The 25,862-nt window shown below is 35.4% G+C and overlaps 1 protein-coding gene and 1 long non-coding RNA gene across 2 annotated transcripts in view; both read left to right on the forward strand.

Annotated features, from left to right (window-relative positions):
* Positions 1–486: 486 nt before the first annotated feature.
* On the forward strand, positions 487–5,419 carry LOC128988415 (uncharacterized). Its single transcript, XR_008490380.1, has 3 exons — positions 487–607; positions 3,632–3,734; positions 5,271–5,419. It is a non-coding gene; the product is annotated as an uncharacterized LOC128988415 (long non-coding RNA).
* Positions 5,420–22,787: 17,368 nt separating this feature from the next.
* LOC128989850 (protein spaetzle 3-like) overlaps positions 22,788–25,862 on the forward strand; it is a 66,220-nt gene continuing 63,145 nt past the window's right edge. Inside the window, exon 1 of the mRNA XM_054411929.1 lies at positions 22,788–23,418. Within this exon, the coding sequence (XP_054267904.1) occupies positions 22,903–23,418 (516 nt within the window). The 5' untranslated portion in view covers positions 22,788–22,902. The remainder of the gene's footprint in view (positions 23,419–25,862) is intronic.

Raw genomic sequence — 25,862 nt, forward strand, 5'->3', positions numbered from 1 at the left:
GTGGAATCCGAACCACATTTTTCCTTGTAATTTACGAATTGGTCTAATTATCAGGATAGTACTGCGGATAGTCGTAGTACTCACTAGTGCGGACGTTAATCCACACCAGTGAGCATCGCATCCACAGTGCATCCCTATAAATATCCACAATTCGTGACCTCCTAGTAGCTGGATTACAGGACGACGCCACCCGTCCCAGTCATACACAACACACTACCATTACGCTTGCACTTGCTTGTATTAACAGCTTTGAAATATCACATTAGATTCGAACCCGAGTCGAGTGTAATATTACCCACAATGCACTTCCATTACGCTTACGTTGGCTTAAAATTACAGCTTTCAAGTATCACGTTGGATTCGAATTGGAGTCGAGTGTAAGTTACCCACAATTCCGAGCGGGAACGACGCTAACGGCGGGACCGACACTTGAAGACGACATCGGCCATATTGCTTTGTCTTTGTGTAATTTTGTGAGTGATTCATTCTCAATCTCTCTCATTGAGAATATCGATATTGTGGTGCTGAGTTGTTCAAGTTATTATTTATTGTTGAAGCTGATTTTTTATTAAGTGTCATCTAGGCATATTTCTTCTTATCCATCAAGGTAAGTTCTTGATTAGGCCTAGCACAAACTAAGTAAACTCAAGGATTGTGGCTAACAAAATCAAATCGTCTTAATTACGAGAATAGCCTAGGAAGAAATTAAGTAAACTCAAAATCAGTGAAAATTTTGAAAGAACTAAGTATAGCCTAAAGCAAAAAGCAAGCCACTTTTGAGTTGGTCAGCCTACGTGCAATGAGTAGCCTAGCCTAAAAAATAAAAAGGTTAGAGGTGAAGTGTATTTAAATATGACCGATAATTTGTTGTCAACTTATCGGCCTAACTTAGTTTGTTTGAGTTGTTTGTATGCCTAAAAACATTTTTTAACCAGCTTGGATATCAAGTTCTCCATGTAAGATAGGTAACTTATTGTGGTTTGGTCTAACTTAGGCATTGTCTTCACTGTTTATAGGCGTAGTATAGACTATGGTAAGTTATAGCCTAGATTCGCCATAATGGGCCTAAGTTACGTTGTAGACTATTCTATAAAGCTTGGTTTTTCTAGGCGGGGAGAGAGTAGCGTGAAGAGTGAACTCCTCTTGTCTTAAATAAGTTAGTTTAATGTTACTGTTTTCCTAGAAGCGGAGCGGAATGCCATGTTAATCGATTTTCCGCTCTCCGCGCTCCTCTTCCGCGTCTAGGAAAACCCGGCTTTAGACTTAACTTAATGCCATATTTTATACCATGATATTTTAATGTGTAGGTAACTTATAACTTAGGGCTAGGAACTTAAAGCTAAGTTACTTCAGTAGCCTACTCGATATTTAAGCCTACTTTGTTAGTGACACTGTCGGATAAAATGCAGTAACCTACGTTTAATCGCAGTAAGAGTCTGGTCAGCTATCAGACGATGAGTATCTGATATAGGCTACATTTCTTCTCCATTAAACTAAAATTGGCATTAAGTTAACTTAACTTTGATTTAGTCCACTTAACTTAAGGCCTATTTTGCTTGGAGCGACTGTAGCGATAGTCGCACAGCGATTATCGCTCAGTTACTATCGCTGTTACAGCGGCCGTTTTGCTTAGAACGATTGATTTTCGGTCTTTGCACGATTTTTCATAGTTATTTGAATACCAGCACTCACAGTGGTGAGGTCATGAGTGCGTGTTGTAACTTTTTAAAGTATCTACTCAGGGAGGAGTTAAAAAACAAGGCTCTACTTGACCCTAGTGGAAGTATCAATAGACGATCGATAGAAAATACATAGTGATACGTAGGATTTTGGACGGATACGTATCACTAGATGTCACTAGGTAGGATACAAATAGAAAACTGTAGTGATATCAATAAAAAAATATATTTATATCAATAAAAACAAATTAGTGATATCAATAAGAGTAGCCTATATAAATGTCGGAAATAAAACTTGGAGTCTAAATAAAAAATATTTATTCATACAAAAAACTGATAGGTACACTAGGTACAGTATTAAAACCTACAACTAAATAGCACACAGTCAAGCATTTTATATTTAAATTGGAATAGACGAGGATTACCTAAAAAAAAAGTAAAAACAACCATTTGAGCAAAAACAATGCAAAGTTTGCTGGTAATAAAGAGTCACCTGTTTCTTCTTCAATTAAATATAGAAAATGAAATTAATGTGTAAGGGAAAATAACCAAAATAGTACAACCTTAACAGCACATGAATGGAAAAAGTAATGTGAACAAAAAAGTAAATTATCGCTATTTTAACCCGTAGGCTATTATTAATGTGCCTACTGAGTGAACTGGACTGTTTTGAGGTTCTGTGCATGTTTTTACTGTGCATCAGTCGCGGCACGATTATCGCTCAGACTGGTACCCAGGGCAGTGGTCCGCGTCTGTAGCTAGCGGCTCTTGCAATAGTCGCTCCAAGCAAAATAGGACAACGCAAACTCCGTCAGAGCAGTGCCCAGCTAGTATTGCGGAGCGATTATCGCCACATGACTATCGCTGCAATCGCTCCAAGCAAAATAGGCCTTTAAGCAACTTATTAAAATAAAAATTAAGAAAAATGCAAACAAACTTAAACCTAAATAAATAAGTAAGTTACTTATTTAGGTTTAAGTTCGTTTGCATTTTTCTTAATTTTAATCCTTTAGCATATAGCAAAATAGGCTAGTACAATATAATTTACAATACATATAAAAATAAATTTGGTTTAAATGTTTTTCGTGGACCCAACAAAAAAATGCTTGCGGACCTCACTTTAAGAGAAACTCTGGCCTAAGTTAAACTTAATATTTTACATCGAATGAAATATTTTGATCTGAGTCAAACATTTAAAGTTATAACTTTACTTAAGTATTTTATGGAAAAATAACGTACTCCTAACTTAACTTAATATTTTATTAAGTTACCTAAGTTAAATTATCGAATAAAAGTTGCATTTGATGATATAAAATAGGCCTTTTGTAGGTTTATTGCAGAACTGTACCTGGGTGTTTGAACATAAATATTTTATTACTACAATAACTTAGGTCTAGGCTTAAGTTTAGACACAGGTTATGTAATAAAGATCTTCTAAATAAAGTTATACACATCGGCCTACAGCTGGATTATTTTTAACCAGAAGCGGTTAAGATAGGCACTGTAGGGGTGGCACAATTTTTATTTCACCTGCGGAATTTTAATACGGGCAAAATGAGAGTAAAAAAATTATTATTTGTGTAATATAAAAATTAAACTGTTGTAATCTAACCTATCTAACCAAACTTGCTGATAATGGAAAAATCAAATGAAGGTTTACTAATCGCTACTGACTAATTTACTACCTTTAGTCCATCAGTGACGTTGAATATTAGGATCGGTCTATTTTGATCGCCCTACCGGCGAAAGTACAACCGATCAGTAGCGAACTTGTCAAACAGTTGATTTATTAAAATATTAAGGATGATATGAAAGTAAAATCTTGAAACTTCAGAAATTAAACCTAACCCCAGGTTTGAAATGGGAAGACAAACTTTAGGTCTTAGGGGTTAAATGTAGGCTACTATTCTGTAGGCCTATTAAGTTCATTTTAAGTATTTTTTTTTTTTTAGCTGCTGCACAGAAAATGTTCGGCACAAGTGAAGCCACGGAAGCCAAAGTTACAAGCGTTGTTGCTAAGTGGCTTCAACAAGCCAAAACCAGATGTGAAAGAAGGTAAGGATAAAAAAACTAACTATTCAACTCATCATTAGAATTCCAATGGTCAATTATATCAATTATATCAATTATTTAAGATGGGGACGCCACTATGTGCGTATTTTAACCCAAATATGAGTGAAGGATGAGTGTAGGATGAGTGGCGCGATCTTGTAGTCTTGTTAGTGACTAAGGCCGACATGTTCCTTAGACACAGCTGTTAATTAATAGCCCATACAGCTAATGGCAACTAAGGGACCTACAGTTTATAGTGGAATCCGAACCACATTTTTCCTTGTAATTTACGAATTGGTCTAATTATCAGGATAGTACTGCGGATAGTCGTAGTACTCACTAGTGCGGACGTTAATCCACACCAGTGAGCATCGCATCCACAGTGCATCCCTATAAATATCCACAATTCGTGACCTCCTATAGCCTAATAATACTGTACCGGTACAGTGGACTCTATTATACAGGGGAGGAGACAGTTGAAACTGACGTGCCTCATACTTGTTACATGATAAAAGTGTAATGCAAAACATATAAGCCAATAATGTTAATTCTGTAAAAATAGCCAGACTATAGACACTTTGGGATAATTACTGTAAACAAAACACAAGATGCCAAGACTTTTAATACCTTTTAAATCTTTTGATCTTTAGACATGTGATGAATGGTCTCAAATCAATCCTACAACCCATTTTTACCCCATAAAACCCCCCGTAAAACCCCGTTCCCATGGTCCAATCATGCTGGTTCGCGAACTTATTCAAGTTTATCCCGCCTTAGGCTACACCTTCAAACCAAATTTCATCAAAATCTGACAAAAATTAACTTACTCAAGTTATTGTGTTCACGGTCATATATATATATATAAATCTATATACACATTATATAAAAATGTGAACAAATTGTGTTTTTGGGCTCTGGGGACATCAAAATGAAAAAGTAAATTTGTCCCGGGCCTAGGTCTTACCATGCCACCTACGGTAATAGCTACTTCCCTATAGGGAAATTCGCAAAAAGAAAAATGCTTGTATTTTTATTCTTGTAGAGGGGTTTTCATGTTTCATAGCAATGCTGGGCTTACCTGGGTTAATTTATATAGTAAATGAAAGCTTATATATATATTTGTAAAGTATGAGCAAGATTTGTAACAAATGTCTTGGCTATATTTAAGATAACCAACCAAGAACTATCACTAGTTTTATACTTAAACGATAAAATATAAAATCCCGCAGATTCACTGAAGTAATGTGAAAACAATCCTGGGCTTGTGTCTAGCATTTTTTGACAATAAAAATGTAATTGTGTTTTATACATATTAATAATTAATATTAATATTATTGGGAAGATCATATATTGTATTTGTATATCATTGTAGGAATAAATTAATTTTCATTAAACAGGCCTACACTGGTTGTGAGTTAAACTGTGTTAGTTTAAAATGTTGCTTACTTGCCTATTTTTTTATACCAGATACAAAATTAATCATTTTGGTTAATTATCCTTAAATTTAATATTGATTCTATTTGTTTTGACTTTTTTCAGAGGGAAAAAACCTGCCTTTGTGGACAGTGGGGAGGAAGTTCCACTCAATGGGGATGAAGATCTTGTTGAATAGATAACTTACTCTGTATTATTAAAGTAATCGTAAAATGAGGAATTTTTGAGGGAATTGTTTGTTGAAAGTTAAAGATACGAGGCATTTTAAAATGTAAATGAGTTATGTAAATCTTCAATATAAATCTATTTAGACAAATTACCTCTTGTGTTTTATTTTTAATTTCAAAGAATTCTGAATTCTACGTACTGAATAGTAATAATATGTAAAATTGTAGGGTTGAAAACTAAAATAACCCATGTTCTCCTGCTCTTTTATAAAAATAAGTTTTTAGATGGTATCTCGCTTTTTTATTTGGAGAAGTGTCTTGGCATTTAACAACTAGAGGCATTGAAGTTATTAGATTATGTTGTGATTGTGAAAAATTATCTGAAATATTGGAAGATTATATTGTGCTATGCATCTCAACCTAAAAAATATGAAATTTTTATTACATGTGTCAAGACTGTGTGAATCCTGGTAAAAGCATATGAATTAAATTTTCAGAAATAAAAAGAGCTTGTAAGTGGCTAAAAAAGAATTATTTCTTGTACTCTTCAATTTATATTCAAATTAGATGTTTCAATTTTTCAATCGACATGGTTTAGCCCCTGAGCTGAATTGGTGACTAATATAATATAAATACCTCGTCACAGCTCTGTAGTTTCTGTAGATTACAGCTATTTTGGCATCAAAATGCCATCCTCAGATATACATACATCCACCTGAATTGGCGTCGTTAAACTGTACACATACACGAACACGATAAAAACACGTAAAACAAGAGACAGGCCTGTCGCGTACATGATTGCTACGAGTACGGAAGCTGACCGTACTCGTAGCAATCATGTACGCGACAGGCCTGTCTCTTGTTTTACGTGTTTTTGTGTTTTTATCGTGTTCGTGTATGTGTACAGTTTAACGACGCCAATTCAGGTGGATGTATGTATATCTGAGGATGGCATTTTGATGCCGAAACAGCTGTAATCTACAGAAACTACAGAGCTGTGACGAGGTATTTACATTATATTAGTTTCAATTTTTATTCAAATTAGAAATGTCAAGTTTTATTAAAATTGGATATTTCAAGTTTTATTCAAACTGGAAGAGCGGGAACTTCGACGCATGATTTTAACTTGAATCAAGTTTACAAACCCGATCCTTCAAGTTTGCAGATTTGACAAACCAAACTTATTTCAAGCTTGAATCAAGTATTTTTTCAATTTATATTTAGATTAGATAGTTCAAGTGTTATTCAAATAAGATGTTTCAATTTTTATTCAAATTAGAAATTTCAAGTTTTATTCAAATTAGATGTTTCAAGTTTTATTCAAACTGGAAGAGCGGGAACTTCGACGCATGATATTAACTTGAATCAAGTTTACGGACCCATCCGAGCAAACTTGATTCAAGTTTGCAGATTTGACAAATCAAACTTGTTTCAAGCTTTAATCAAGTATTTTTTGCTATCTGGGTTACCTATATGTAAATTCTTGGACTGACTGAACTAAGTGTCGATCGGGTTTAGCTTAAAGCTATGCTTCAAGAAAATAAGCCCAGTAGCGTGATAACCGCAAAGAACGCCATAATTAGCCTATCAAGATTATATTAGTACAAAGCTCATTTAATCATATTTAAGAAAAGAACATGTCTGAAGAGTCTTATGCAAGTACACATTGATTAATTCATGTCACCATTCTTCTTACAAATCGGTTGACCTTTCATTTTCACTATTTCTACAATACTTTCAAACTATTACCGTTGTCCATATTTTATTTACCTGTCCGGTAAACATAGATATCGGAATAAGATAGGGAGACGGATCTGTAATAATGAATAAATCGATAGTTAACTATAAAATATATGCAATTGTGCGTTCAATGCTGTCGAACGCCCTCCCGGCTCCGCTCACCTTTCCCGGACGCGGCCGACGCTATGGTGGTCATGGTGTTTATGTCGATGGCTATGGTGGTCATGGTGTTTTGTAATGGCTATGGTGGTAATGGTGTTTATGTCGATGGCTATGGTGGTCATGGTGTTTATGTCGATGGCTATGGTGGTCATGGTGTTTATATCGATGGCTATGGTGGTCATGGTGTTTATATCGATGGCTATGGTGGTCATGGTGTTTATGTCAATGGCTAAGGTGGTCATGGTGTTTATGTCGATGGCTATGGTGGTCATTGTGTTTATTTCGATGGCAATGGTGATCATGGTGTTTATGTCGATGGCTATGGTGGTCATGGTGTTTATGTCGATGGCTATGGTGGTCATGGTGTTTATGTCGATGGCTATGGTGGTCATGGTGTTTATATCGATGGCTATGGTGGTCATGGTGTATGTCGATGGCTATGGTGGTCATGATGTATGTCGATGGCTATGATGGTCATGTTGTTTATGTCGATGGCTATGGTAGTCATGGTGTATGTCGATGGCTAAGGTGGTCATGGTGTTTATGTCGATGGCTATGGTGATCATGGTGTTTAAGTCGATGGCTATGGTGGTAATGTTAAATTCTGTGATGGACTATTAGAGAGAATGTAGCTGTATTGTTTGCAAAAGTGGCATGTTGAAAAACAGCTTAAAAGATCGTGGGTGAGAAAGAACAAATAGAAATTTAAGAGACGAAAATGATATCTAAAGTATTGTAGGACACTGTGCATAGGTCGTGGAAGGGTCCATAGTTAAACCCCAGTAAGCAATATTGTGCTTTATCAGTAGTTCGACTATAAATTCAGAAATCTAGCATATTCTCAGGTATTAGTAGATGAAATGGCAGCTTAATAGATCCGAATCAAGTTTGTAAGAACTAAAGCAATCCCTCTTCAATTATATATTGCGTGTTATAAACTATTGCACAAAAAGATACATTTCTTGAGAATCACGCGTTGCATTTTACTAAAAGTCCCCATAAAACATAACAATACGTTTTCTGATGGTTCTAGATCTTTCTTACTTGAGCCCCAGGACGGACGTATTTGCATTAATGTTATATTTGGGTCCATCCGGTAGTAGGTCCATGTAAAATTATTTTATATTCTTAGTTATTTCTTTATACTATTTCGGTGCTATGAAATTATTACTAAGAAAATTATGAAACATTGTCTCTATTAGTAATTAAGTAATACTTATAAATGTATGATATAACTTATAACAACGGTTAAATACGTTAAGTTGTATTTTAATTGTTTATCTAAATGTAGTATGCTAATTGGTTCCTCAGATTGGAGTGAACCATTATTTTATTATTAGATAGATTTGATCTTTTTATAAGCCTACACCCCTGCAATCCTGTATTCGTATTTAACTCGCAAACAGTACGGTAACAGCTAATAGTTTTATCGAATACATACAGTCAGTGTTGCCAACTTATTTCCGCGCACACCATCGTCTGTCTGTTTGTTAGGGCAAAGTAAAACGAGTGCGAAAAGTAAAAAACGAATGTGACAAAGTTAAAGCCGAAAGAGTGTAGGTAACCTTCAATTTTAGTGATATCGATGTAAAAAATATTCGGTGACTTAAGTGAAAAATGCTTTTAAAAACGTTGTTAAAACCTTGCAAACAAGTTTGTTTTCCTGCAAGTTCATACAAATGTGATCCCTTATATACCAAAATGATCAAACTAAAATCGATTAATTCTACCAATGTTCAACCTTACTAGAAGGTTTTAAAACTCGTTAATTATCAAACAACTTACATACAGTAATTCTCGTGGGGGAGTTGACCACGGGAGCCGTAGACACTCCCTTCCGCCTGACATAACCATAAACTATTGGAAAGTCTCCCTCTCAATTTCCCATGAAATCTAATGACTCTGTTAACAGCTTGGACTTGGACTTCCTAATCCAAGTATCCGGGTAGGCGGGGCCGACATTGAACTTGGCGCTCTTGATCTTGTCAATTACGTCACGTCCAAAACATCTGATAACAGCTGATCGACAATCAACATCAGGTGTTACGTTGCTATTTAAATTGTAAATCACATTGTTGAACGAGGAAGTTATTAGTTTGTGCAAATTGATGCATCAACTCCAGTCCTTAGTGTGTGTGTAGATTGAGGTGCTTTAGATGTAAGTTGCCAGAGAGGAAAATTTGTCTTTGCACACGTAGTTAGGGAGTCGTAAAATTTCGAGGGATTAATACAGTTGATACTTTACTCTTAATTATGTATTGTATTTACTATCTTGTACGTGGTTAAGCAAAAGTATGGATACCCTCTTTTGAATGGGTTACACAAAGGAACCTAAGCCATACACACTTTTTGTAGAAGTACACATTATATACAGTATGGTTATTTCCCCCGGGTTCCCAAAAATGGGATATCTTGGGGCAGCTTAAAAATGTCAAATAATGTAAAATGTAAAGCTCCACTGGACGATACTGTATTTCAAAAAGCTTTGTGAAATAAGAATTACAGCGAAAACTAAAGGTCTGTATCTCAACCTAGTACGACATGGCGGTAATAAAAAAATGCGTCGAGAATACATGAGGAATACATAGGTTCTCTCAGGCTGTTGCAAAATGAAATTGAAAAATTCCCCCATTTTGTACTGGATTTAGATAACGACCCTAGCATTCACTGATACTGATGTTCTTCTTTTTTAAAACCCCTTGAAATAAGGCATCACTTGACGGTGCTTTGATTTTATTAAGGTTTTTAAAATTGCCACAAAATAACCGATGTGGCCGCAGGAAAATTTGTCAAACCAAACCAGAAGTGCTTGTTACCATTATAAAGGTGCACAGAGTTTTAAAGCTTAACAGTTTCTACAAGGTTTTTCTGATGCAGCCCATTGAAAAATGAAGAGGGGGTATGGATAAGTAAAGTTTTTTCAGGCTAAGAGGACCCACGTAAATGTATTGTCGATTATTTTTTAGATGATTGCCATGTCGTACTAGGTTCAACCATAAAATAGAATAAATATAGACCGTCAGCTGTGCTGCGGTTAGCATAAGTTCCGGCGTCCACCGCTAGGAGTGCTGTGTAGTTACGGCGCAAACCTAGCGGTGGGCGCCGGAACCTTCCTTTCACAGTCTATATTTATTCTATTTGTCTATGGTTCAACTGAACAAATATACTTAGGCCTAACCGATTTTAATGTTTAGTCTAAAGCTCTCAATATATTATAAACCAAAATCCCATTCTATCACAAAGGTAAAACCAATCCACCCTTCACGTTGTGTGTACAATACTTTCTCTATTGTAAATGGTAGACCTGCCTCGTACAATAGGTACAATAGGATCACGATCTCCAGCTGATATTACAACTAGTGATGTAGATACATGTACAAACTGTAACTGGGAGTGGGAGAGTAATGAGGTTGAATGTGTAGACAAATTATGAGTCCCACTGGTAAGTAGAGAGGTGATACTCGACGTTCTGTACCCACGAGCACCTTAGCTTCCACATGCACATAAGGTCTTGGAACAGCTCCTGGGATAACAGCTACTTGTGTAATAGCTTCACTGTATATCTTTATTGGACCTGGTTAGATAGCTGTTTCTTTTAACAGTTGCGAACTGTGCATTGTAATTTTGTAAAGGACTAAAGGTGTTTATTGGTTTTTGGTTTATTCTGTACTGTTTGCTGTTTACTTTTGACTTGAGCTTAGAGCTGATTGAAAAGGTGTTTTATGATTATGAAAATTAAAGTGCTGTGAGTGTAATGAAGCTGATTTAGGTATTGACAATTAAATGTTTTGCGTGCATGAATTATTTATACAGTTTTAAATGTTCACTTAACCTATATTTTTCGGATTCCTCAAGAAAGAGTGATTGTTAATAGGTTAGGTTGAGTTGTGTTTGTGTGTGAATTTTAGATTGCAGTTTTGGTTTGGTAGTGGTAGGTCTAGGTTTATTTTAAGTTAGTTGCGCAGTTGGGCCTTTCAGTTGAGTTTAGGTCCAAGTTTGTTATTGCCTTTGAAAAAGTTCAATTAATAACACAACTCAACCTAACCTATTAACAATCACTCTTTCTTGAGGAATCCGAAAAATATAGGTTAAGTGAACATTAAAAACTGTATAAATAATTGATGCACGCAAAACATTTAATTGTCAATACCTAATAACAAAAGCTTCATTACACTCACAGCACTTTAATTTTCATAATCATAAAACACCTTTTCAATCAGCTCAAAGCTCAAGTCAAAAGTAAACAAACAGTACAGAATAAACCAAAAACCAATAAACACCTTTAGTCCTTTACAAAATTACAATGCACAGTTCGCAACTGTTAAAAGAAACAGCTATCTAACCAGGTCCAATAAAGATATACTGTGAAGCTATTACACAAATAGCTGTTATCCCAGGAGCTGTTCCAAGACCTGTGCATATGGAAACTGAGGTGCTCGTGGGTACAGAACGTCGAGTGAGAGGTGATAAATAACACATTACACATGAAAAAACTCAATTAATTGTGTCATGTGTTTAGTTGAACCACAGACTTCAATAGAGAATATTTATTACCTGTGGTTGAACTTTTCTGATTGTCACAAAAATTGTTTTAAAATAACAGAAAAATTCGAATGTTCTCAAAAATGGTCCAGACGATTTTGATAAAATTACAGTGCAGTAAATTCTGAACAAAATGTTACTACTTCCATTGCTGTAAAATTACGGTTCTCAAGCTATTTTAACTTATGTAAAAAAAAATATAAATAACAGAAAATTGCATTTTTGAAAACCCCGCTTTTGATTTAAATTTGTAAAATATATGTCCCTTCTAATCCTAAACAAAATAGTGATTACCACACATTGCTGTAAAAAATAAGGTTTTTAAGTTATTGTAGGCCCTAACAGAAAATAACAGAATTAGGACTAACGGAAAATTTACTGAAAAAACCCATATGTACATATTCTTAATAGGGTTTTGGAAATGCAATTTTTCCAAGTGCAGGTTATTGAAAATATGGTTTATGTAAATATTGCTAATTTTTTATTTTCTCACAAAATTCCATAAAAAACTAAAAATTGGATTTTCTAAACAAAGTTGGTTTGGATTAAAATTAGAATGTTATTATGGTCTTTATAGTTCTAAAAATTGTGCAAAACACCATTGTGGTTAAAAGTTACAGTTTAAAGGCTTTTGCAACTTTTGTGATTTCTCTTATGTAATATCATAGTTATTCCAATTGTATTTAATAATTAATAATTATTTAAGTATTAACTCGTGTTTGACTTAGCCGCCATTTTGAAAGTTTGATACAAATTTTTTTTACTTTTTAAAGTTTTATACAAATGCAACCAAGGGGGTTTGAATCATCAATTACTTTAGCAACATTACACAATGGGGGATTATGGTTAAACCATATAAACAAATGTTACCGGAAATCGTTTTCTTATTTTGGCATGTATACACTGGTTTTGCAGAGACAGCTATATTATTTGTGACACCCGGTATTTTATAAGCAAGAAATACGAGAAAAAACCTTAATGTTTTTTTAGATAAACAAAGTCAATGATTTGTTATATAATAGTCAAATGTAGATTTAATCATCAATGGTGATGGAAAGATCCCGTGGTTGATGATAACTTTCATAACACTAGTAAACGGAAAAGCAAAAGGATCTAGTGTACAAACCCAATCAGAAATTCCAAATGACCAACGCTATCTATGGTCAGAGGCTTGTTTGAATTACATTAGTGTCCAGTGTTTCCCGCGCAAATGTTAAACTGTATCCGGAATGACGGGAACAATAGGATATGGAACGGGACGTAAAGTAGTCGATAGACAATTGGAATTACCAGATATGACTGACAGATACATGGGCTTGGCTGCTGGTCAGCGAGCGAATGTGTATCAGCACATCTGGGTATGAACCAGTAGTCCTTATAGCTGATTGAGATACCCCCGCCGCAGCAAACCTGCAGATTACGCGAATTTCAATTCGTCTGATTGGATTTTGACAAATATATTTCCATAAAAGGTAATGTTAGATTCGTATTTAAATAACATTCGTAATAAGAAGCACTTTTAAATTTGCTGCTTAAAGGCTAAATGTGTTTTTGATAAAATTTTAATCGTATATGACGAAATGAATAAAGTTGCAAACTTTCATAAAGTGTTTATAAACAAGCCAACTACATCAGTTTATTTATTATCCTTAAAAACAATTTCCAATGTACAGTTTTTGGATTTTTTTTAGTTATGCGTACTTACATTAACGCTCAAATGTACTGTTTTTTGTTCTAACCTCTACAAAATGGTTTGGAAATAAATTACAGAATGTTTTGTTTTGAACTAAAAAAAATAGGGAAAAACAATTTCCACTCCAAACCCCGTTCTCATTGTCCGATCAGCATGGTTCGCTTAACTAGTTCAAATAAAAAAACTTTTGTATAAAATTTCATCAAAATCAGATATCTTTGTACACTAATTATCGTGATATCCTACGCACTTACAATGTATGTACATGAACTTGACCAGATTGAGTTTTTAAATCAAATTCAAATTCTTTATTTACTAACTCATAACATCTTGTTTGTGGTACAATCTATACTATTATATAAAAATCTAATGGTGTCTGTCTGTATGTGTATTACTAATAGGCGCAAAAACTACTGAACAAACTGGCCTTAAATTTTACAAAAATATAGTTACCATACCAAGGACCATTATAGGACTATTCACGTTTCGATACTGACCGTAGGCTTTGCCCCTTTGGCTTTAAAAGTTGTGAGGTGAAGATTTTAAAAGTAAATATTGATTGGTCTCCATGACTGCAATGAGAACACTAACAATGTTTGTTTACGTTTGCTTTGACATTTAAATGTAAACAAGAAGAACTGCTAAACTGCATATTTCACAATTTCAGACAGCTGATACAAAGAAATTAAATATAATATTTTCCATAACTATGAGGTAGGTTTATTCTAACCTTTTATCATGGATTATTTATTCTAAAACTATTTCAATGATTATATAAAAAAAATATTCTATAACCGTTGCTGTATCAACTCCGGCTCTGCTTTGGATTTGTTTAAAGTGTCTTAAGTTATGAAAATAATGTTATTAATATGATTTCATGGAAACAGTATGAAAATTACAATGTATAGATGTTTTATATGAATTTGGAGGCTACTTTAAATAGATTCGAACTCCTTAACATGTGTTAGATTAACTTAACATAACTTGCACATCACATTGTTTTTTATATGTACATTTAGGTAAATTAAGTTGTTGTGTTTTGCTAAACCATGCATAAATTAAACTAAAGAATATCATCAATAACTAAACTGTAATGTGTCGTTGATTTTTGCTTTTTTAAATCTGTTGTACAAAATCTGTTGTGTTTATGTGTAACTATAATTAATTATCAAATGATAATACAAAATACTCTTGTTTTATCTTAACATAGCTTTCAGTTCACATTTACTTTATTTTATACATTTATTATTTGTGTTTTGCCACACCACTGATTAAATTAAACCAAGGAAAATATCATAAAACTAAGCAGTACACAGTGTTCTTTTGTTTCTAAAATCAATGAAATATCTTTACTATGTTTACTTTATGGTAAGTGTGAAAATGTAAAGCCAATGGACGATGGAACTGATTAAAAGAACTGGTTTGTATATTAAGTTGTTTGTTGATATTTTTGTAGAGTACAATCAGAGATGCAATGAAACACTGTATTTGCTGTTAAATTGTTTAGTTCTTGATGCTTTGATAATGATATTAGTTTTGTCTGCTGTCTTTAATGCTAAATTATTTGTTTAACATTTTTTATAGTACCTATAACTATAGATATAGTTTTATTTAATATTTCAAAAGACTGTATTGAAAAGGCATAGCAATATTTCTAAAGTTTATAACAGCTGACTTAGTTTTGCTAATGATTTATTGTGAGTGAAGAAACTGAAGATGTAAGGATTTGTGATTTAATATAAAAAAGAGTGAAATTTAAAAAAGAGTTTCATTTAAATTTGATAATTAGCAGTAACTTCAAAATGGAAATTTAAATTGTCAATAATAAATAAAAAGATATGTTATTAAGGGAGATGAAATGGTGGTATCCACTACTTACCATATTCAAAAGTCATAACTTAAACGTTTCTATTAAGGCCATAAAAGTTGAATTTTGTTTCTAAAAGCCTTGGGGGATGTGTAACTATTATATGCAACAAATGTAAAGATTAAAATGTTTCTATTTTGTTTCTATCTTCCCGTTGCAAAGCACGGGTTCAACAGCTAGTCATAGATAAAACATACTCACAATGTACATCGATAGAAATTTTGTCAATATTTATGATGATAAAAGTAATTACAATTATTAAAACTTTAAAAATGTAACAGCAATACTGTACAACAAAATCATCTGTCAATTCTTAAAACTAAAACATAAAATACATGATGAAATAGCTGTCTGGTCTGAATCAAGACACCTCTTTTAAAACAAAAAACTGGTCAGCACATCTGACCAGTATGTCCTAAATGATCTTTATAGGCTATTGTCCTGTATATAATTTCACTACAGCAAAAAAATTGATTAAAGACTATTTCTTAAACAGTGGGGCAGCCTACTCTTCAAAATTATCTTCATATTTCTAACTGCATGCGTAGATTTCCCCTGCGATGTACACGATCTGAGGAAAAATGTGTTAGGCATGCTTGCCTATTAATATGTAGGTAGATAGATACTTAAGTATGAGAGAAATCACTAATTGACAGCAGTACGTTCATTGAGAGGCTCAACTTAACATGTCAACTTTCAGTATAAAATTGGATTTAGGACATAGCTTTATAGACAGAGTGATGTTATCAACTTATGGTTTCTGGTTTTTTCTCATACTGGGTTAATAATTTTATGATTACGCAATAAAATGCGTCGAGAATACATGAGGAATACATAGGTTCTCTCAGGCTGTTGAAAAATGAAGGTTGAAAAATTGGATATAGGATTACAAAAATTTGGTTTAACTACAATCTTCTTTTCTGGTAAGCTGTGTTCTAGAGTAACCCAGGTCCTGGAAAGGATGTTTCTGGAAAGCATTGGTATGGCTTGCAAAATTGCATTTGAAGCAGTGTTTCTTGGCAGCCATAATAAAAGAAACTCGATCTGAAACTATAACATTTTTTTCTCACAAATTATTCAAGTTCACAAGAACTATGTAAAAGTAAAAATAAAATTATTACAGTAACACCCTCTGCTAACTAAACTGCTAACTATATATGTTAGCACTATGGAAATGTTGCTACCTCTGGACTTGGTACATATTTCTGCGTCTACTTTAATATCAAATCAATGTAAACATAGAGACAGTTTGTCCAACAACTCCGTACCAAGGTTTGGGCGGCGACAATTTGTGATATTCTTTGTATGGTAATCGCAACTTGTGAAAGTCTTTCTGAATTGCTCAACCGGTTAATTAAGTTGAGGACGAATTTTGTTATTGCACCTTCAAGGATGAAAGTGGAATCTTCGAGATTGAGTTGAATCTGTGCTTGTGTGGAGTACTTGATTGTAGTTTGATTGTCATCTACAATCAGGTATTTGTAATTTTACAATAGTTTCATTAGTTTTGCTTTTAATACAGTAAAATGACAGTTTAGTAAATTATGATCAATATACTTGGTTACCTAAAGTCCAAGTATATTCGTCCGGGTTATCTGACAGATCGGAGCAACATCAACCTATCTGGAAAACAAAATGGATATATTCCCATGCCAGGAGAACCTACCCTGTTTTGATAACTCTCTCCACCTAAATGTTCTTACTACACATGTAAACTGAGAAGGAGTGTGTTGGTGCTCGTACGGAGAGAATGTCATTATTCTCAGGACAAGTACATAAACTATCCGAGCCACCTTGTGCTGTCCTTACTGTTGAGGTCTCGCTCTTGTTAACACTGTGAATAACCAACAATGAATAATGAAATTAATCAAGTCCTTTCTTTGAAATTATTAGACTAAGCCTACCCTTGAGTCGGCGGGTCCTACTGACTTGGAATAATGCAAGAAGGTTTTTTGTTGGAAGTTATATAAATGTATGTATTTTTAGGTGGTTTTAAATTTCTTTCCTGCACCATAGATTAAACGTACTCCTTCATATTATTATTCTGATAGATCAGCACGAGACGATTTTACGATTCGTTTATATGCGGTATAGATAGGGCATTTGTTGTTTTCGATAAGTGTTTTGCTATTTAACCTAACCGAAAACTATTTTAACCTATTCATTACTAATCAAAATTTTTCTTAAATTTGTATTGTATCATCTATTACTGTACAGCCTAAGTACATAAAACACATAATATATTTTTTTTGCTATATAGATTTTTAGGGTCAATGGCTCTACTCTTTGCTTGTATACGTAAAACCAGAGTGCAAGCAACAGATTACACATACATGTTTAGTTATTTTGTCAACACTGTTGAGGTTGAGATAACGAGTATCAGGGATTGCGCACCTTGTCATCTTGTTTGTGGATTAACGACGACAAAAATCCGATATGTTAAATCTCAGATGTGTGTTCTAGAGTGACCCAGGTCCTGGAAAGGATGTTTCTGGAAAGTCTTCTTTTCTGGTAAGATGTGTGTTCTAGAGTAACCCAGATCCTGGAAAGGATGTTCCTGGAAAGTTTTCTTTTCTGGTAATATGTGTGTTCTAGAGTAACCCAGGTCCTGGAAAAGATGTTTCTGGAAAGTCTTCTTTTCTGGTAATATGTGTGTTCTAGAGTAACCCAGGTCCTGGAAAGGATGTTTCTGGAAAGTCTTCTTTTCTGGTAATATGTGTTTTCTAGAGTGACCCAGGCCCTGGAAAGGATACTGAGTCTTCTTTTCTGGTAAGATGTGTGTTCTAAAGTAACCCAGGTCCTGGAAAGGATGTTTCTGGAAAGTCTTCTTTTCTGGTAAGATGTGTGTTCAAGAGTAACCCAGGTCCTGGAAAGGATGTTTCTGGAAAGTCTTCTTTTCTGGTAAGCTGTGTTCTAGAGTAACCCAGGTCCTGGAAAGGATGTTTCTGGAAAGTCTTCTTTTCTGGTAAGATGTGTGTTCTAGAGTAACCCAGGTCCTGGAAAGGATGTTTCTGGAAAGTCTCATTTTCTGGTAAGATGTGTGTTCTAGAGTAACCCAGGTCCTGGAAAGTATGTTTCTGGAAAGTCTTTTTTCTGGTAAGATGTGTGTTCTAGAGTAACCCAGGCCCTGGAAAGGATGTTTCTGGAAAGTCTTCTTTTCTGGTAAGCTGTGTTCTAGAGTAACCCAGGTCCTGGAAAGGATGTTTCTGGAAAGTCTTCTTTTCTGGAAAGCTGTGTTCTAGAGTAACCCAGGCCCTGGAAAGGATGTTTCTGGAAAGTCCTCTTTTCTGGTAAGCTGTGTTCTAGGAGGTCCTGGAAAGGATGTTTCTGGAGATAATGAGTATAAGGGATTGCGTACCATGTCACCTTTATAGTCACGTTGTGTTGATTAACAATGACAAAAATCCGATATGTTTAGGCCTAATCTCGGGTTATTTTTGTGTTTTCTCTTATTCAAGGACTTTACAAAATAACGAGAACAAAACATGATTAACGAATGGATTGCTATATTTAGTTAAAGTAGTTTTAAGTAGGCTAAGTAACAAGAAATACAAAGTAAACAACAAAACACCCTCTGCACAATCATGACAGAAAAATCCCTTAAAACTGCCGTAAAAATATGAGAAATCTACTGAGTGTGTTTCATTTATGAGAACCACATTAATGTATAATCCTAGCACATTCCAAGTGAAACCTACAAATCTACAATAATTACCATAACACTTGTAATTACAAACTCTCAGCAGTGAAGGGAAGTACATCAATTACTTCAACATTATTGATTTCCACAGTCAATACTAGATTACAGTTGTACAGAATGTTTCTATTGTATTGTATAGTGTATAATGTATATTGTGTTTGTGTAGGAACGTTGTTGGCGATCTACCAACGCTCGCACGCGCTCAAACAGGATCAACTTTTGGTATTTCCACCTTTCCTTTCATCTAGGGTTGACCTCGTGTGTAAATCAATCCAGTAGAGCTAAAGTTGTAATGCGTTGAGCAATTGCGATCGACATTTTACACAAGCGATTGGGAGTTTGTTGATTCGAGACTTGTCCGTTCCAAGTTGCATTTTTAGTTTGCATACTGCAAGTAGACTTCTTATGAGATTGTAAAATTTGAAGCCCGTTTTGACGTTTCATGTAGCAACGTTTGAGTCCGCCAATTTTGACAAATTGGTTCTATCTTATTGGCCTTCAATATTACAAATAATCAGAACTGCGCAGTAAATATAAATTTGAATTTTTAAATTTCAGTTTTCTCTACTCTATGTTCTGTCAGATTTAATCGTGTTTTTTTTTTAAATTTATTGCTTAGTTGTTATTATTTATTGTTGATTTTGTTTTATAAGGTGGCGCAGTTGTTTATTATTTCGTTGAATAGAAGAAACAAAATAATAAACAACTGCACCGCCTTATAAAACAAAATCAACAATAAATAACAACAATAAAGCAATAAATAGTTAAAAAAACACGATTAAATCTGATAGAACATAGAGTAAAGAACACTTAATTTAAAACCTCAAATTTATATTTACCTTGCAGTTTTGATTATTTGTAGTATTGAAGCTCTCGTTTTATTTTATTTTTATTGAGATTAGGAAAATGAATAGATTACGAAATATCAGATATTTTTTTTAAGTTTGATGAAGTACTTTTCCTCGTGATAAAAAGTATCGTTCAATACAAGTCTCGAAAGTCCCATTCCGGGGCGAGATAATGTTTCCCACGCTCGTCTTCGATTCGCCTGTAAAACTTTTTCTCGCCCCGAAATGGGACTGTCGTGACTAGTATTGAAATATACTATTCCTATCGATGTGCAGAATCCCTTTGTAAATTAAAATAGGCTCAAAAATAAGCACAACATATCAAATTTCAAATCAAAAATATTATATGGGTTTTATGGGTTGCCATGCTGGCGAAGAAATTACAATGAAATATTATAAACAGACAATCAAAACAATTTGATGAAATTCCAATCACATGTTTTACTTACAGCTGGGAGTAAAAATTAGAGAAGTCTGTACATTGCATATTTTTATCAAAGGGACATTATTTTTATATAGTTTCACCTTTTAGGGAGAATACCTGCATGCTCCTATCACTTTATGATTTGTTTATGATAATTACTAAAGAAAGAACACTAACTTAGTACGGTAGTACTTGACATTAGTGTTGAATAAGTTGTTATCATTGGGATGAATATTTTAATATGTCATAAAGTTGGGTCCCAAAATTTCGGTAAAATTTCAGGAAAATATATCTTCAAGATGGAATTAGAGCCTACAATTAATTTGGGTTTTTCTAGATTTGGCAGGATTTGATCCAAACACCCTCAATTTCGTGTTATCGTGAGTGACGTTGACTCCACGATCGCGGAATATGTCTTTGATATGGTGGGAGACGATTACATTGTCTCCTCGATCGCGGCAACTGTTTACGATGATGCTGCGTCCACAGGAGTTGCCCACGATTTTTTTCCACTATTGCGGCCAAAGATAATGCCTAATGCCCTCCGTGATCGGGGCAGATGTTCACGATTTTGTCTCACTCACGATCACAGATGTTTATAACATTGTTATCTACAGGAACATTAAGGTATAACGTATAATTTTACACAAGAGATAGCTTTTAAGAAACTCCGGGAGCCTACGAACTATTAATATATCTTAATTACAACGACCATGTAATGTTTTGTACGAGTAAACTTTAGAGGCGATTGTAATGAAAAAAATAATGCTATAATGTTACAGCTGATTCTATTGTTGATAATACTTTAATGTTTCATACCAACTTGAAAAACAAATTATTGTACTTAGTTTGTTCGTATGTATACTACTGTCAGTCTTTATTGAACACCCATCGTATTTATGTAATGATTTACTAATGTTAGTTTATTAAGAAACAGACCTCAGGCCTCAGGTGTAACCCAGTAACAGAGTAATTCTGTATTTAGGCCTACACTTTTAATATGATTATTCATTTTTTTGCATAAAATGTCCTACCCAAGTCAACCTCCGCACAGAACAGACAATCTGTACTCAGAGCATACAGTATCCGCATAGCTGGTAATGTATACAAAACAGCGCCTCGTCGGTCGTGTGTGTACTGCGATCAGATAAAGTTAATGAACTTATCAGAGCAGTGGAAATCGATAATTAACAGCCGTTGGCAGCGCTGATGCAAGGTCAGCTGATAATAAACAACGACCTTCAACACCTAAGTGTAATTAAAATATAACCCTTGGATTAAATTTGGCATGTATCCTAAACTCGGCCGGACTGTGATTAAGTGGAGATTACGTAGTGGAACTCTTACAGGATGTCTTCCACGATCGTGATTGAAATTTAATAGGCGTTTGAGGTAAATGTTGTAGGTTATGAATCCAGGATTTGGTAAATGTGAGACATTAATATTATAGTTTGGCTACAAAACACAGGGAAGCGGCTGGTATAGCAGTAAAGACAGGACTTTTATTCTGATTGGACTTGTGCTCTTGAGCACTTTATGTCTTAGACCTTTTCCTAGTGAGGAATCTATTCTTGACTGATTGTCCAAATTCTCCAGATGTCTTTTAGTCTCATTTGATAAAGGAATTTTTCCGAAGAGACTGTTCTGGATAGGTTTATTCCCTGAAGTGCTTATGCCTGATAAAGAATTTTCCTGGAGAGTATTTTGTTCTGATCAGATGTACGTTCTAGCTAGAGCCCAGGCGCTAGAAAGGATATTTCTGGAGAATCTTCTGTTCTAAATTATTAATCGTATATCCTGAAGAAAGTCATGTCTTAAAGATACCTCTTTGTGGATGGATATTTGGTTAGACAAAATTTATGGCCATGTTTGTCTGGCCAGATTTGGATCCTTTTTGTTATTTATGTCTTGGAGAGACTATCTCTTGGATTACTTCTATTCTTGACGCATAAAAAAGAACAAAGTATAAATTTTATAGTACATTAATATTAATCAATATTTTGGAGTTTGCTATATTTTATATACATTTTGTCTGGGAGTTATTCATGTTCTTTAGGGATATCTTGTGTGGGAAGACTTTTGTTCTGGCTAAATTGATGTACTGTAGTTTATATTGACATCCATGGGTTCTTGCGATATTTGATCATTTGAAAGTCACCAGTGTCGACCTCAGGTCCATCCAAATTTAAATGTTGTCACAGTCAACATCACGTGTCATAGTACAAACGAATGAACAAAGAGTACACGTACGTGTATGAACGGGGATAGCACTTATCCATTTCATAACTCCGACCCAGAAACGTCTGTGAATGAATGGGTTGCAAAAAGCCGCCCCTGATCCGATGAATGACTAATAGGGGTCTATGATAAGTATAATTTTGTGCAATTCTTTAGAGATCGGCCACCGGGTTGTGTAAGTGTAAGTGTGAGTGTGTGCGTAAGAGAGATAGTGAGGGAGGGGAGACAGGTGGAGCAAGGTCCAGCGTGGAGAGCGCAGTCGCCGTCGACCCGCGGTGCGCAGTGAGCGACAGTCACTATGCGCAGTGTACACGACGAGTCGTAGGGCATGTGCGCGCAGTGTTGTGATTAGTGAAATGGCGCTCCACAACTTCAGTTCCCCGTTTCTCCCCGGGTTCCCGGGGTTGTTCGGATCTCCCGGTTTGTACAACCCCGTGGGTCCTTCGGTGCCTCCTTATCTTCCTCAGAGTCTTCAGCCCCCTAGACCTCCCGAACCTCCTAGGCAGAACAGACAGACGTTTAGCACCCCCAGACCTCCACTCTCCCCGTACCAACCCCCGCGGGCAGCCACCCCCAAGCCGGCTGGGTACTCCGGGTACAACCAGGACACTAGGTACACGAGGGTCAACAGTGGTGCCCCCGGCTCTGGCAAAACCTCCGTCCACGCCGTCATAGACTATGACGACGACTTTGACGACGGCGAGTACTACGATGAGCCCGACCTGGAGGCTCTACCACCATCTCAGCGTCACAACCCTGTCCCGACCGTGACGCCTATCCAGGGTCCCATCTTGGTGAAGAACGGGAGTGTACCTGTGGTGCCACTGTACTCCTACCCTACTATAAACAACGGGTCTCTCGTCCAGATACCGGTGAGTTGATCAATATATATTGCAAAGAGTAGTTTAAAAATACATGATAAGTCAATCACTATTTGACTCTTATGCTACATTGGAATAAAGCACTAAGTAAAGAAATAGGTAATTACTTTTATGTCACTTAAGGTTGGAATACGCAATAGTAGTTTATGAGTAAACTAAATAAACTAAACCGTTTGAATTACAACTTGGCGACACGTACGTATGTAAAATATTTTAATATTTCACCACACATTTTAACACTTTGGTAAATATTCAAAAAAATTTGTTTCGAAATTTATTTTGAATGAAACTCCAGTACTACAGTAATAATTATTGCGTTATCATACTCGCCAACACTTAAATTCGTTAAATTTTAGCTATTACATTGGAATAAACCAGTTGGCTGTTAGGTACAAAATCAGTCAAAATGGGCTTCGATTATCCGTCCTAAATCAGCCGTGGTGAAGTCGGATTATAAGAAAGCTAGGAAAAGCATAGAACATTATTTAAAAATCATTATGTCTGCAGATTTTTCCCGTTGTAAAACCTATACAAAGCTTAAAGCTTGGGTTATGTTGAAATATTTCTGTATTATAGTTGTCATACGACTCGGAATTATCAAGCATTGAATGGTACTGGATTGTCCGCAATGAGGGACAGTAAATACGTTAGATAGGACAACAGAATAACGGATATTTAAGATTCAATTGTAAAATAAAAACTGATAACCAAGTTTATATGTAGGATGTTTATGTTATCTATATTTCTTGCAGGCCTTTTGCACTCGTGTTACACATTATATTTTTCCTACAGTCACTATAAAGCATATAAATAATTAGTCTTTCAAACACTATACAACACGTTTTTAGGTTCAGCTGGCAACACAAATTAGCAATTAGCAGCTTTCTGTACTATAAACAGTACAAGGAAGCCACTTTGTCGGGTGACTGTAGGAAAAATAATATATTAAAGACTCAGTGTATCATACTTCTTGGTTTTAATAAAACGTTGGCTCATTTTTCTAAATGGAAAAATAAAAGGCGTTAAATCAAAATAAGAAAACACATGTTTCAAAATAAACAGGTCCGGTTGTTATTCCGTGTCTGTTAATGAGCTGTATTAGTTAACCCATGCCAAAAATAATTAATCCCCAGCTTTAATTACTGTACTCGTTTCGAAATGCAGAGTTGTTATTGAGGGAATTGAGAGGGATATACGTTCATGAAAGTTGGTAAAAAGGACTTGAACTTTTCAACGTCCTGATGGGAAAACTTACTTTCTCCTTAGGGGAAGACAACAACTGAAAACACATACTGTATTCGTTTCAAATGATTACCCTAATATTGCCTGGACCTGTATATTCAATGACGTTGTCAGGTAGTCCAGACTCATATTATACCCTAGACAGTACCAGTAACTTACAGTTACGGACACTGGTCTATGACGTTGTCAGGTTGTCCAGACTTATATCATACCCTAGACAGTACCAGTACAGTTACGGACACCGGTCTATGACGTTGTCAGGTTGTCCAGACTCATATTATACCCTAGACAGTACCAGTACAGTTACGGACAGCGCTCTCGTTGTCAGGTCATCCAGACTCATATTATACCATACACAGTGACAGTACAGTTACTGACGACGGACACCGGTCTATGACGTTGTCAGGTTGTCCAGACTCATATTATACCCAACACAGTGACAGTACAGTTACGGACACTGGTCTATGACGTTGTCAGGTCGTCCAGAATCATAATATACCCTAGACAGTGACAGTACAGTTACGGACACCCGTCTATGGCGTTGTCAGGTAGTCCAGACTCATATTATACCCTAGACACTACCAGTACAGTTACGGACACCGGTCTATGACGTTGTCAGGTCGTTCAGACTCATATTATACCCAACACAGTGACAGTACAGTTACGGACACCGGTTTATGACGTTGTCAGGTAGTCCAGACTCATATTATACCCTAGACAGTACCAGTACGGTTACGGACACCGGTCTATGACGTTGTCAGGTCGTCCAGACTCATATTATACCCAACACAGTGACAGTTCAGTTACGGACACCGGTTGTCAGGTCGTCCAGACTCATATTGTACCCAACACAGTGACAGTACAGTTACGGACACCAGTCTATGACGTTGTCAGGTCGTCCAGACTCATATTATACCCAACACAGTGACAGTACAGTTACGGACACCGGTCTATGACGTTGTCAGGTAGTTCAGACTCATATTATACCCAACACAGTGACAGTACAGTTACGGACACCGGTCTATGACGTTGTCAGGTAGTCCAGACGAAGGTTAAGCGTTTGTCCGCTCACTGGCCTTATTTCTGTTTTGATCACACTTTCACTAACTTGCTCTTCGCGACTTGGCTCGTCCAAGTTACATAACTTTAACTTGCATCCCATGTCCATCTTACCTGAAATCTTCCGTATCTTC

This window comes from Macrosteles quadrilineatus, unplaced genomic scaffold (genome assembly GCF_028750875.1).
Source record: "Macrosteles quadrilineatus isolate MER2022 unplaced genomic scaffold, UCM_ALF_1.0 Scaffold_3__2_contigs__length_128488019, whole genome shotgun sequence".
NCBI lineage: Eukaryota > Metazoa > Arthropoda > Insecta > Hemiptera > Cicadellidae > Macrosteles > Macrosteles quadrilineatus.